Source organism: Psittacula echo (assembly GCF_963264785.1).
Source record: "Psittacula echo genome assembly, chromosome: Z".
NCBI classification, from domain to species: domain Eukaryota; kingdom Metazoa; phylum Chordata; class Aves; order Psittaciformes; family Psittacidae; genus Psittacula; species Psittacula echo.
The window spans coordinates 30749430-30765090 of NC_137742.1; the positions used below are offsets into that span (position 1 = coordinate 30749430).

The 15661-nt window shown below is 39.1% G+C and overlaps 1 protein-coding gene across 1 annotated transcript in view; it reads right to left on the bottom strand.

Moving 5' to 3' along the window:
* GLIS3 (GLIS family zinc finger 3) overlaps positions 1-15661 on the bottom strand; it is a gene marked incomplete at its 5' end in the record, with an annotated part of 147192 nt that overhangs the window by 114649 nt on the left and 16882 nt on the right. Inside the window, 1 exon segment of the mRNA XM_080637381.1 lies at positions 881-1088. Coding sequence (XP_080493507.1) covers positions 881-1088 — 208 coding nt within the window.

A 15661-nucleotide genomic window follows, 5' to 3' on the forward strand; every position in this document is an offset into this window, starting at 1 on the left:
TTGTAAATAAGAACAGTTACATTTCAACTCAGTAAGCAAATGTTCCAATGAGTCACACCTATAAGAGTGGGAATGTAGGTTCTGAAACAATACGTCACAATGTTTTAGCACTGTATATTTAAGTAATAGGCTAGGATGTGCTTAATGTATTTGTATGGATAAATATTTTCACTTCATTTTTGCTGACACTATTCATAGCCAAAACCTCAAAAGTTATTTAAGCATTCAAAAAATAATGAATGAATATTTATCTGTGGTTTAGTGATATACAAAGGCAACATTTAGAGGTAGAAGCCATAGTTTTCATTAAACTACCCACAAGAGCTAGAAAAATGGACAAGGTTTTAGAGACATAAGTGTAACAGATAAAATTAACTGCTGGCTCAGTACAGATTGGGAACAACTGATCTGATTTATTTACTTATGTAAACAATTGAACAATTTGAAAGCAAAGGTATTTCATGAGGAGAGAAGGCATCTAGTTTTGTTTTTTTTTGACATTACTGTTACTTGACAGGCATCAACATAGCACTTTTAGTATTATGTAAGCTTAAAACAGGTCACTGCTCCTGAAAATGCAACATGTGGACCATGTCTGCTTTCATCCTCCATAACACTTACTGTCCTTAGTACAAAGATATAGTTAAGTGACTATAAAAAAGACCTACAAAACATAGAAAATGTGTGGACAAATTTCACCCATGATTTCAGTGATCCAAACAGTATGATTATAGCTGATGTCAATTAAATTGCAGTGAATAAATGGCATAACAAGGCATCATTCAGGCCATTTTAAACATCAGAAAGGTTGCATTTAAATTACGAGAGTATTAAAATATCCTCTTTTTAAAGCACAAAATATAAAAAAGTAACTCAGGACCTTGTATCTGATGGAGAAGGACTCAGGCTAGAAACATCCATAGACCTCTGTAAGCTAGGGTTGATGCTGTTGCATGATGTTGAAACCTGATTACCAGGAAGTGAAACGGGTCGCAGCTGTTGAACTGTCATGGGACTGCCGGTAACTATTACATTGTTGTAGCTGCTTTTTCCAACGGACTTGCACTGGGGTCCATAACCAAGACCTCCTAAAAGTAAACAAGGCAGATTAGTATTCATCTTTCACAAACCCATGATGAGGCCACAGAACTCACTTTGCAAAGTAGGAAAAGTGACTGGAACCAAGCATCTTCAGATAAGGATGAAACAGTGAAAAAATACGATTCTGCAAGCTTCTCCCAACACAAAAAGTGGTATTTTCAAGGGGAATTAACAAATTCTGCATGTTTAAAACGTGTGCTGAGGTACATAAACTAAAGACCAGGCATCATGGATAAACATCTTAAAAAAGATCACTTCTTTTATAAGAAGCATCCGGGTAAAAGAGCAGCCCTCGGCTGAGGGACAGTCAAGCTATAAGTGCACCTTTCTCTGAAAGCAGGAAGAGCGAATTCAACGAGGGTGAAGGAACACTGCCTTGAATCCTACCAAACACCACAGCTCCAAGCCACTGCAAACCCTTCCATCTTTCCTACCACTAGCCATCCAAAAAGCAAAGGACTATAGGCACACATGCAAGCGCAACCCATGTAACAAGGCTGGTGTGGGGAAGCACGTAGGCTGCACAGTTTCCCTCGCAGGAGAGAGTTACACCATGAGCCCAGCATCCCTCACAGGTCTGAGAAGAAGAATTTGAGCTGAACCAACCAGAGAAGCATTCTGGACTTTCTTCAAAAGGCCACAATCTGCTCTTAATCACTGCTGCCATGACTCAAACTGATGGCTATTACACAGTAGCCTGAGAAGATTACAAAGGTAGGTGGCAAGTGAGACATACCTGCAAAATTCTCTGTGTACATCATGTTCTGATTTAGGTTACAGACGGTGGCTTGCAAGATCCTTTGCATCAAAACAAGATGAAAAATGTAGGTTGTAATATTGAAGTTATTGGATATAGCAAAGGCTTATCACAGCTGGAAATTAATATTGAGATAATTCACATTTCTAGCTGCTTCCCCATGTTCAGAACACTCTGCAAAGCAGGATAGCAACATCAGGGGAAATACTGAAAAGTGCTTTCAATTTAAACTGTTTTCTAAATTAAATCTACTTTTGACTTGGTTGTAAAATTCACATAGTATTTTTTTCCAAGACATTCAAACGGGTTGTGAAATCCACAAAGTACATTAAGGCATTTATGGTCCTCACAGTCATAGGAAGAAAATCCAAATCCTTAACTCTCCTCCAGATCAAAAAGGATTATCTTAAAATTTTGCAATTCACCCTAGGAATGTTAAATTGTAGCTTTCCTTAAAAAAAAAAAAAAGGGGGGGGGTGAATGTATAACTGTTTATTCCTGTTTCTGAGGCTGCTTCTGAGGTCTATGCCTTCTTTTCTAATTATTCTTCTTTTCGACTAATTGGTAATATCTACATGTATGTGAGGAGCACATACATGGTTCTTCATCCACTATGATCCTAAGTGCTTTGCAAATTCATATACAAATATTACAAGTTGATTGCATGATTCATCACCAGAATGTACTCCTTGGGATGAAATATGGCAGCCCTGTAGGAAAAACAACTTACTCACTGCTACTACTTCAAAATATTAGTGAAGAATATAGCATCTGGCTGAAAACTCAAGGGTAAGGAAAGAAAAAATATTTAATAACCTAAAATACTGAAATTTAACCAGAAGGACTGGAAATTTATGAGGACAAACATGCAAGCAGAACTCATTTTACTGCAGTCAATTCCATCATGAGTACTAGAAAAAAGCCTTTAAGAATTGTAGAATTGCTGTCTGCTCTCATTGAAGATGTTCAGTTAAATCAAAGGAATAGGAGAAGGTATTTTATTTTCTTTCCTGTAAAGCAGTTTATATTTTGAACTCACTAAAGCTGAATCACTGTGCTACTCAGCAGTTGTTTTTATAATGTTACAGAGTGTTAAAATGAAACCAGCCAGCAAAAATTAGGCAAAAATCCTAAATTGTCCCTGGGAATAAAATGAATGCCACTCCTCTTAGCAAAAAGCTGGGTTGGGCGAAGTTAAAAATTTATGTAACATTCACATCATATGAAATACATACTACTACGTAATATCTCTATGTGAATATATCTGTGTGAATATTACATATGTTTAGCCAGCTATTTTTTAGGAAAGTGCCCTTGTAAGATTTTAATTTAGGGACAGACCATATATTGGTTCTGTCCTGGGTTCAGCAGCAGCAGTCAGTTTCTCTCCTTCATAGTATCTGGTGCAGCGCTGTGGTTTTGACTTTCAGCCTGGGAATAATACTGATAAAGCCGATGTTTTCAGTTACTGGTCAGAATGTTTACCCTGACCAAGGACTTTGTGAGTCTCATGCTCTGCCAGGGAGGAGGAGAAGCCGGGAGGAAGCAGGGACAGGACACTTGACCCAACCTAGCCAAAGAGGTATTCCATACCACAGCACGTCATGCCGGGGGATGTAACTGGGAGCTACCCTGAAGGGCACGTCCTCTTTTCTGTCGGGCTCATTTCCGGCAGGGGGTATTGTATTCTCTTCCCTTGTTATTTCCCTTATCACTATTATTATTGGTGGTAGCAGTAGTGATTTGTGTTATACCTTAGTTACTGGACTGTTCTTGTCTCAACCCGTGGGAGTTACATTCTTTCGATTCTCCTCCCCATCCCTTTGGGGGGGTGGGGAGGGGAAGTAGACTGCGTGGTTCTAATTTACGGCCTGGGCTTAAACCACGACAGGTTCAAATAACAATGTGCAACTGATACAGTGAAATTGCTGTCTACACATGAATAACCTGATCTGCTTGATCCTTGTCAGGGGGAAAAAGAAATTCCAAAAGTAAAACCAGAAAAGGGAGTAGTGTCAAACCAGTACTGTTAAATACAGAAGTGTCATCCTCATTATATCCTGCTTTCCCTTTCAGTTATAGGGTCTGCTTTTATTACCTGTGCATAAACAGCGCCTCAGTGAATCTGAGAACAGCTAAGAGAACTTATTGCATAAGGGTAAGGATGACAGCCAAAGATAATTAGTCACTTATCGCCAAAAGGAAAAAATGAGAAAATGAGAGATTGTATTACTGGGATAACAGACAAATGTAATGCAAGACTCTGGTCCTGATAAACATTTGCCTGGGCATTTCTCTGATGCAGAAGTGGAAAAAGAAGGTTTTGTTCTTTTTATCATTGAAAAACACTTGCTATTAAGGAGAAAAACTGCAATTATTCCACTTAAAAGGCAAGAGGGGTGTGAGGGTATGGGGAAGGGAAATTATCAAGAAAGAAACTATCATCATTAATGGTTAGACTTGATGATCTGAAAGGCCTTTTCCAACCTAGTTGATCCTGGGATATTATGATCATCTCCCACCACTGAAAAAGACTGCAAAGTAAAAGACTACTGCTATGAAAAGCAAAGTCATAACATCTTATCCATTGTTTCATACAGGTGTAAATGTGCCAAACCCTCATCATTAATACCTCATCTGTACCCTGCAGGCCACTGGCCATTATTAATTTTATCTGAATCAGGCATGAGCATATTGAGATAGAGATGTCAGAGCTCAAGATAGGAAGCTTACACTGACTTTGAGCCACCTGCAGTAGTACAGACCACATCTGATCTAGCACAAAGTTAAATGGGTGCAAGATGGACATCTAATCTGGCGTGAGCCTGCTGCTGTCAGAAAGCTGTCAGAAAGTGTGTTCAGAAGCGCTGAACAGATGTGAACTGGCAGAACGACTATGTCCCACATCAGCATCTGACATCACATATCCACAGTGCAAGAGGAGCCCTTAGTACAGGTCTGCTGTATCATCGACCCAAAGCCTGCAAATTTCAGGACAATGAAAGGACAACCAGGAGTTCCTTAATGTCTCAAATTTCCATCATGGGAACCTCTTTGAAGGACATCAGTGGGGTTTGAATGAGGCTGTAGAGTCTAAGAAAAATACATGGAGTTAATATTTTAAATGAGCAAGAGAAGCAAATGACCTTGGAAATCACAGGCCTGTCAACCTGAACTAAGCACCAGGGAAGATCATCCTGAGTGTAATTGCGCAGCATGTGGGAAAACCAGGGGATCAGGCCCCGTCAGCATGGGTTCACAAAGGGCAGATCTTGCTTATACAACCTGATATTATTCTATTACAAGGTGACCCACCTGACTGATGACGGGAAGGCTGTGGACATTGTCTATTTGGACTTAAGTAAGTTCAAATAACTCTGTCTCCCACAGCAACCCCCTGGAGAAACTGGCTGCTCATGGCCAGGACAGGTGTATTCTTTGCTGGGTTGGAAAGTGGCTGCATGGCAGAGCACAAAGAGTGGTGGTAAATGGTATCACATCTAGTTGGTGACCAGTAGTGGTGTCCCTCAGGGCTTGGTGTTAGAGCCAGTTGTGTTTAATATCTTCACTGATGATTTGGATGAGGGAAATGAGTGCACCCTCAGTAAATTTGCAGACATCACCAACCTGGACAGGAGTGCTGATCTGCTGGAAAATAAGAAGCCTCTGCAGAGGGATCTGGACAGGCTGGATCAATGGGAAGGCTGGATCGATGGGCTGTGGCCAATGGTATGACGTTCAACAAGGCAAAGTGCTGGGTCCTGCACTTGGGTCACAACAACCCCATCCAATGCTTCAGGCTTGGGGAAGAGTGGCTGGAAAGCTGTTCTGAGGAAAAGGAACTGGGGGTGATGATTGATGGAGCTGAACATGAGCCAGCTTGTGCCCAGGCAGCCAAGAAGGCCAGTGGCATCCTGGCCTGTATTAGCAATAGTGTGGCCAGCAGGGCCAGGGCAGTGATCATCCCCCTGTACTCAGCACGGGTGAGGCTGCACCTTGAAACCTGTGTTCAGTTCTGGGCCTTTCACTGCAAGAGAGACATTAAGGTGCTGGAGCGGGTCCAGAGAAGGACAACAAAGCTAGTAAAGGGTCTGGAGCGCAAGTCTGATGGAGAGCAGCTGAGGGAACTGGGAGTGTTTAGTCTGGAGAAAAGGAGGCTCAGGGGAACCTTATCACTCTCTACAACTACCTGAAAGGAGGTTGTAGTGAGGTGGGGGGTTGGTCTCTTCTCTCAAGTAACAAGTAATAGTACAAGAGGTAATGGCCTCAAGCTGCACCAGGGGAGGTTTACATTGGATATCAGGAAAAATTTCTTCACTGAAAGCATAATCAGGCATTGGAACAGGCTGCCCAGGGAAGGAGTGGAATAACCATTCCTGCAAGTGTTCACAATCCATGTAGATGAGGCCTTCAGTGACATGGTTTAGTGGTGGACTTGGCAGTCGTGGGATAACAGTTGACTTGATGATCTTAGAGGTCTTTTCCAACCTACTTGATTCTATGATTCTATATAATTGAGAGATAGTCCAATAAACTGAGGAGGTGGAATTAGTCCTGAGTTGGCTCACAGGAAGAGCTACAATTGATTTGCATGTCATTTATTCCAAATAAACATATTACACATAAATCAAAACTGCTCTTTCATCAGTAACTAACAGTAACAACAAACACAAACAGTAAAAACATTTTATAGAAATACTTTACCCATTCACTTCCTCATTTGTTAGCTTGTCTATTTTCCCTGTTTATTGTCTACAGCTGGTTAATAGCTAAGTTTCACTCACATTTGACATGCAAAAGTATTTCATTGCAATCTTTTGATGAACATTCAAAGAATACAGAAAAATACAATGAATTTAACTTAAGTACACTGAATTCCAGATCAGGTTCTCTTAATTTATATCACATTCATAATTTTTGGAGGCATAACCTGATATTAAATTATTTAAATTTAAATACAGGTTCTTTTATCAGATATTGATTGAAAACCAACTGATTTTGTTGTCTGCTTCTCCAAGTCAAGAGTAGTAACTTGCTAATCCTGCCAAGTAAGTCAGGTTATAAAGTAAAACTGCTTCACCAAACTTCTGAAATTGTAAACTATGGTTCTCATGTATAAATGGGAAAAAAAACATGTAACACCAAAACAGTTTTAATTTTTTTGGTGTTCTGAAACACACAACGTACCAAATACATACTACAAACCAGATTAAATTCAATCATCTCTTAGATCAATAGTATAAAAGAAAGCTATTAAAACTATCTGAAAAAAAGCTAGCAGAAGAAATGAAAGAATTGCAACAAAGAAACAATAGGTAATTTTCCTAGGGGATTTTCTGTCTATTGAAGTATAATAATTAAGGGCTTTTGAAACAGTTGGTTTCCCTTGTAAAAAAAAAAAAGGCTTCCAGTCTTGTTTTCGTGGATTCAGTATCGATCAAAATGGGGAGAAAGAAGCTTATTGTAAGACAATAAAAACAGAGAGGACAGAGACCCATTCAGTAGGTAAGACTTCATCAATGTATTTTTCATGTAGATTAGATATGAGTCACCAAGGCCTTTTCAATCCAAATTTGTTCTTTCTCCACAACACGGTGAATCTTCCAGAGGTTGCAGGCCTCAGCTACCATGTACATCTTTGCTCTGTGTCACCATATCTGCAGGGGTTTCGGCATCCTAGTTGGAGGAGCTTCTCAGTAGCTGCTAACTGAAATACTCGAAGGTTTGCTTGGAAGACTTGTTTCCAGATGGGAAATAGCCCAACCTCTCTTGCCCTGGGACTGCCAAACCTTTCAGGCTTCCCCTCCTCCGATTTTAATCATATTATTAATGACTACTAGAGAGCCAGCATTGTCTACTTGTCCTTAAACATAATGAGCGATTTTCTATTGTTTCTACAACAACCTAAGAGGAACTATTGCATGCCAACTATGTACATAGAGACACCAGCTACAGGGCAGTCGATATCAGACCCTTTGAAACCCTCTTTTAAGTGTGTTAAACTGTGGCTTCAAACAAGGCAGGGGGAAAAGGCAGAATTGAGATTGAAGAACTTAGGCCCACTGTAGGAGAGGATCAGGTTCGAGATCGTCTTAGGAACCTGAATGTGCACAAGCCCATTAGCATCTGATGAAATTCCACGGGTCCTGAAGGAGCCGGCAAATGAAGTTGCTAAGCCATCATATTTGAAAAGTCATGTGGCATTCCCGACAACTGGGAAAAGGAAAATATTACCACCATTTTCAGTTTCAAATTCAAACCCCCATTTACTGTTGCAGCAAGTCCAAAGGAGGGCCACGAGGATGATCAAGGGACTGGAGCACCTCCCGTATGAAGACAGGCTGAGAAAGTTGGGGCTGTTCAGCCTGGAGAAGAGAAGCTGCATTGAGACCTCATAGTGGCCTTCCAGTATCTGAAGGGGGCCTACAAGGATGCTGGGGAGGGACTCTTCATCCAAAGAGTAATGGGTTCAAACTTAGAACAGGGGAAGTTCAGGTTAGATATAAGGAAAAAGTTCTTTACTGTGAGGGTGGTGAGGCACTGAAACAGATTGCCCAAAGAAATGGTAAATGCTCCATCCTCGGCAGCATTCATGCCCAGGCTGGACAGAGCCTTGGCCAACATGGTCTAGGGTAAGGAATCCCTACCTACAGCAGGGGGTTGTAACTCGATGATCTTGAGGTCCTTTCCAAACCTAACCACTCTATGATTCTATGATTCTATGAACTGCAAGAAGGTTGGCACTTGCCTCTATTACAGGATCAGCCAAAGTCTTTGCCTATTTGAGATTCTGGAATTCTTCACATTGGTAACATCCCCTGAGCCCAAGTCTTTTATGTAAGACCTTGAGGCTTGTATGTGGAGTATGCAAAAAAAAAAAAAAATCAGTCAAAACTACGTTAGTTATGAGCAATTTTTGGACAGCATGCAATCTGGAATTTTCCAGGGTACAAGTAAATTACTAAACTATGGCTCAATAAAGTTGCCAGATTATAATTTTTATCAAATATGATCGTTTCTCAAATAACTACACCACAGAATAGACTACACTTTGCCTTTATTTCCTTAGAAAATACAATCTTAAAAAATCAAGGCTTTCTAGTTAGAGAAAGAATCTGAAATTGAGATCCTAAAACCTCACTGGTTTTAACTATATGGTTACCATCTCATGATTTTCTTAACACTTAAAATTAGCAATGCCTTGCTAGTAAGAAATTTCCTTCAAAGCCTCTGGAAGTGTCCACTCTGAACAGTGAGTTAGACAGACCATTAATCTACTAGTATCGGCAATTTCCATGTCTTTAACTGCTCACAGAGACTTAATCTTTACAATCAAGAAAAATAATCTGCAGGGAATACACTAAACAGGATTATATGACCACATTGTATTATGAGAAAGTACTATGTATGCATTTTAAAATCTCTCCATGCTTTGAATCTTGGAAAGGCAGTTTCTTCACTATCGGAGTGCACTTGGTAAATTAGCTAGCACTAATTTCCAGTGCTATTTGCTATTTATTCATTGTATGAAGTAATCAAGCATGTACTTTCAGCAACTCTATTGTGAGACAAAAGAGACTGACAAAGCACAATGAGAAACAATGTCTCCGTTCAAGTGGAACCAAGGTAAAAAATTATCCAGAACTGACTGGTGAAAACAATACCTCACAGGTGATTAACTTAGCTGGTTTAAAGCAGACAGCAATGAGATCACTGACTTCTATGGAACACTTTAACCACTAAATGTAAACAAATGAAATCAGTGGTCTAGTAATGACTAAACTAAGAATATATTATGAAATATCCAGGTTCAAGAAACTTCTAGGAGAAAACACACCCCACACACTGTAAAACAAAGATTTTCAATTAGATCTGTAGACATTTACAATTTCATGTTAAGTTTGAACCAGTTTTATTTATATTAGGAATGCCTCCCACTTATTAAAAAGCTACTTTGAAAGCTACTCCGTTTTCTTATTTTGCATAAAAAGAAGTTACCAGTTCACTACTGCACAGACCAGTAAATGTTTAACTGAACTAAAAATGTTTTAGCTGCAATGGGTTACTCCTTGTTTGTTATCAGTGACATCAGATGACTTTGGTTTTGTCCTTGTTAGGATAATACACAGTATTTGCTCTTCTACTGTAGAAAACATACAGCTTTTCATCTCTGGTTTATGCTACCAGTTCTCTACAGTCTTAGTTACTCATACCAGCTTCTGGTGAGTTTCTAACTACAAAACTTAACCTGATCATTTAGTTTGTATTTCTGAAAAATTAATACAATGAGCAGGCTTCATATTCTTCTCAAATAACTCGTATGAAACAAAAGAAACACCACCAGCAATGTAATATATTACTGCTATATTAATCCAATGTCAAATAATACCTAAGGCAGATGAAGAAACGTACAAATACAGGCTAAGAAAGTTGGGGCTGTTCAGCCTGAAGAAGAGAAGCTGCATGGAGACCTCACAGAAGACTTCCAGTATCTAAAGAGGGACTCTTCATCAGGGACTGTAGTGATAGGACAAGGGGCAATGGATTCAAACTTAAAACACACGAAGTATATATATATATATATAAAACGAAGAAGTTCTTTACTGTGAGGGTGGTGAGGCACTGGAACAGGTTGCCCGAAGAAGTGGTTAATGCTCCAACCCTGGCACTGTTTAAGGCCAGGTTGAACAGTCTTGGGCAACATGGTCTAATGTGAGGTGCCCCTGCTCATGGCAGGCGGCTGGAACTTAAGGTCCTTTCCAACCCTAACTACTTTATGATTCCATGATTCTATAATATCAAGTGAAAAAAAAAAAAAAGTTTCATGGTTTAAATTTCAGCATTGGCAAGCTCCTCAAAATACCATTACAATACTGACAAAGAAAAAATTGTTATTACAGTCAAAATGGAAAAATAGAGATATCTGAAAGAACAGAAAAGAACTGTATTGGAATTAGAGGTAATACCTTCCAGTTCCAGTGACATTGGGAAAATACTGATTGAATCTGACCAAAATTAACACAGAGCATACATCTGTATATGTGTCAGAGCACAGACTGTTATTTCAACTGACTTGCAAGTGGCATTACTTGAGGGGCAAACCAAAAAAATAATATTGTTAAAACTTCCTCATACATTATGAATGGTAGGACTCAAATGAAATCTATAGGGAAACATGTTGCCCATTAAATGGTGTTGCATTCAACTGCAAAATAAGTGTACCAATTCTGACAGTGTTGATGGAATACTTCTTTGCTGGTATCACCTGACTGCAATGCAAAACAGCAAGCAAAGGAAACACTTCAGAATAATAATTCTGTGTACTCCATAATACTTTATCTCCCGCAACTTCTAGCACTGTTCAATTTGCACTGCACACCTGTGCTTTTCTTCGGGTTAGAAATACACACATGGCATTTTTTCCAGTAATTCCTACAGGTTTTTTCCTCAATTGTAATTAAAAGATGCTCAGATGTGATAATTTCTGTTATTTCAACATCTTTAATGTTTTAGAAAATGTCACACAGAAGCTTTGTTATCTGTAACCATAGGCACATGCAGATCCATTACCAAAAAGACTTCATGATTCCATGTACCAAAGCAAGGTAGCACAGCAATGTACTCCCTGTTCACAGAATAATTTGTGATTTCTTGCTGTTCATTGGACTACTGTCTAACACAGAGACAGTCTTCCTTGTGCACATCTTATACTTGCTTCTCCTGTCAGCCTGGTTGTATGGGCAGTAGGTAACCTTGGGAAGAAAGACGCAGACCCTTTCCTTCATCCAGACCCCAGGCAAAGAGAAGGTAAGATCTTTTGTCTCCTTTACCCACCTATACATAGGGATGCTAACTCCATCCAACAGAGAATCAGGAGTAAGGGGACAGATTCTCAGCAGGGTTAGGCTGCCATAACTCCAACGATCTGTGACAACTTCCTTCTAGTAAAACCCGCCACCAGTTGTGCAGGAGTCCTGAGCAGAGGATAGAAGAGCAAGGAGGTTGCCTTCTACCCCCAGCATGAGCCAGGTCTCAGCCTTTGCACCATAACACGTCAGTGCCAGACTGCATTGTATGTCATGATCCACCAGGAGACATCTGTTCATAAAAAAAACATGCAATAAAGGCTGTGTTCAGTGTTAAACTGTAATCTCATATGAGGGTCTCTTTCTAAATCTTTACAGATAAGCCAAGGTATTTGACAACACTTTTCAGAAAAGGATCTTTCCTCCCTGAAGAAAGTTAAATGCTCAAGCATTCAGAGCTTGTGCAAGCAGGAAAAAAGATTAAATGCCAACCTGTTGAATAGTGATACTAATTAAGAACAGGTGGCAAATGTTAACATGGAAAGAACTACAGAAACTGGCTCTTGCAGTATGCAAGCAGGAATGTGAGTAACCTACAATCACATTCAGTACGTTTTTGTTTCCCAGATAAAAGTCCATTGCTCAAGGATACTAAAGGGTGATTTTTACAACTGCTTTGTTCCTGAGATTCTGAGCAGTACAAACAAACAATTTTCTCTTTTGCCTTGTACTAAAAGCAAAATACTGATAATGCTTTTTCTGCTGAAAGATAATATGAGTTGTTATCCTAGTTGTCAGTTTAACTGGGCAGAAATAACAAGCATAAAGCCCACATAACGTATGTATTCTAAGAGGATTTATACTCAGTTAATTAGTTTAACTATTGCTTTCATGGTTCATTTAAAAGTTTCATGCTTCATTAAATACCAGTATGTTTTATCACCTCAAAAAAACTTTTCAGTAAAAAAAAAATGTCCTTTCAAGTTACAATCTTGTTAACTGATATATACATTTCAAGCATGTCTATCAAACACTATCAACAAATGAATCGCTACAGCAGGAGTATCTCAAAGCATTATGCAAATCTTATTCCAGACACAATGGAAAGGGTGTTGATTTTTTGTTGGTTTGGTTTGGTTTTGATTTTTGTTTCGTTTTGTTTTTTTGCCTGAAACAAAAGTCTTTTTCAAGAAAAAGAACTTGGCTTTGACACATGCTATTTTCATCATTTAAAATGTTCCCACACTGATCTCTGGTTGTTCCACCTTTACAACAATCAATTCAAACATACGTTTGACTCAGTAGCTGTGTCTGCTTTGTGAAAAGTCCTTAAGATGAGAAAGTCAGAAAGTCACATTCTTACGGAAGCATAAAGATCAATTAAACTAAAAGCTGCAAAGATATAGAGGCCAAAAGCCAGGTACAACTCATAAAACTAAACTTCTGTAGTTCAGAGAACATTTTTTCTACTATAAGCATTTACTTACTTATGCAGAGCATGCATTTTCTCAATTCAGCATACAAGATTACCTGAGAGCACTTTAGAACACTTTCCAGATGTAGAAATTAGTCCTTAAAAGTCCATCTGCATGATTACCACAACTTCTCTGGCAATTTTTACCACTATCTTCATATGCAATCTTGTTGTATGAAACATATATGGTCTGTAAGGTGCATTGCACTAATAAAATGACAGCAGTTCTTGCTATTTAAGCTGACTTCTAGAGTAGGCTACTATCAACATTCTTTACATTATAATCTATTCAGATTTCTTAAAAGCTGAAATGTTATTACATCATGGTCCAAACAAAACCTTCCACTTGTCCTTCCACCTTATCTCTTTAGGTCAATGACAGGCAAACCCTGGGAAAATTATAGAAACAACCACGAGTACTTAAAATCTGTATTGTCACTCCATGCTTCCACTCCTCTCAAGGCTTTAGATATTTTCCTTTCAACCTTTTTCTTTCATTACCCCAAGACATGCTAATTAATTGGAATTTCCCAGGTCTTTTGTTGTTGTGACCATACAAAAAAGACAAAAAAAAAAAAAAAAAAAAAAACAAAAAAAAACAAACCACCTCATTCCATCTTGGTAAAGTGAGTCCATCTACCTTCCACAAAGACAGGGTAATAAGAGGGAGGATTAAGGCCACTTGAATAGCTTAGGCTGAATAAAGACAACTCCAGCTCCTGCCCTTAGCTGTCATCCTTGCCAAAATTGGTTTACGGAGAATGACATCTTAACCACGCTATTACTTTGTGAAGAAGAGGCTGCTGTGCTGGCAGGGTTTGGCATTCAAAGTTGGCTACTGAGTAAGATCTGATGCAAAGACACAGGAAACCACACTGGCATACCAACGCAATGGTGTGTGTGCGTGTCTGCAAGGGCTGTCTGAAGGGCGGAAAGAAGAGTTCATGGACAAAGGTGTAAAAAGGGAAAATGTGTGCATGCTCTGCTGAGCTGAAATACCTTTGTTAAAGGGTGAAAACCCACACAATGTCCTGAAGGAGGCTGAAATCTTTTTAAGAAGCTGATTATCCTGTGTATCTCTCCTTTATACCCCTAAAAAAAAAAAAAAAAATCAAGTGATATCTATCTTTACATCAGTTTGACAGAGAATGTGATATACAGGTAAAAGTAAAATGTTCAAAACTGATTATCAGATTTTTGAGGACTTCACCCTATTGACTTTAAGTGAAGTTAAATTCCCAAGCACATAAGTAATTTTTATGAAAAAATCTGGCCTTATAAGCTGCTTACGTAATTTTTCAAACTTCTATCATATGCAGGTGTTCATGTATACTTCTTCATACCATTTATGTGTGTTTCTTTCATATTCTGGTATGATTTTCATTAAATTGCAGGGATTCAATTCCCTGCAATTCAGGGATTGCAATTCCCTGAAGTTAATGTGAATTGGATATAAATCAGCATCTCTTACAGTCAGCTGCAGCTGTATTTCACTATTACCAAAACCCAGACTCTATTTTACAGTTTGTAAAATTTTATGTTCAAAAAGACATGTTTGCTTTTGAAGTACTTCTGATGTGCACTGCATACTAAAGATACAAAACAAGGCACATTCCACTTCCAAAAGACTCCAGAAGATTAAAACAGGCCAACAGAGAAGTTGAAGTGCTCGCAATTGAAGAAAAGACAATAACCAGAATAATGGTTATAGTATTTCTCCTCTTATATGACCAGCTCCTCTTCCTCATGCAATATTCAAGAACCAAGACTGTCCACCCCTGTCAACAGGGGGAAGAAAGTAAGATGGAAAAGCTCCTTGGTCAAAATAAGGACAGTTTAATAAGAAAAGCAAAAGCTGCATACACAGGCAAAACAAAACAAGGAACGTACTCACTACTTCCCATCAGGAGACAGGTATCCAACCACTTCCTGGACAGCAGGGCCTCAGTGTATTTAGTGGTAGCTCAGAAAGACAAATGCCAACACCACAAATATCCCTCCATCCTCCTCTGTTCCCTCAGCATGACATCAAACAGCATGAAATAGCCCTTTGGGAAGTTTATGTCCCCTCCCAGACTCTTGCTCATCCCAACCTACTAGCTCTTTTTTTGATGTGGTGGTGAGGTGGTGGAAAGCCTTGACACTGTGCAAGCAGTGCTCACCAACAGCCAAAACATTGGTGTGTTGTCATTTTTGTGTTATCAACACTTTCTAGTAAAAAATGCAAAGCACGGGACCACATGGGCTGCTATGAAGAAAGATAACTCCAGCCAGCTGGACCAGAACTCTAGATATGGAGGAAACACAAAGAAAAGTCCAGAGACTTCTCTGGGAGAGGCAAATGTGTGGGGAACCAGTTCACTGGTAGGGAGGGTAAGGGAAGGGAAGCCCTTCCCAGGGATGTCTGGACTTAGGCATCACTTCAGACTTTGAACTTATTTCTAAAAGCATCATCAGAGTCCATTTTGAAAAGAGGAATGCTTCACCATTGTTTTAAAATCTTACTTAAAAATATATGAGAAA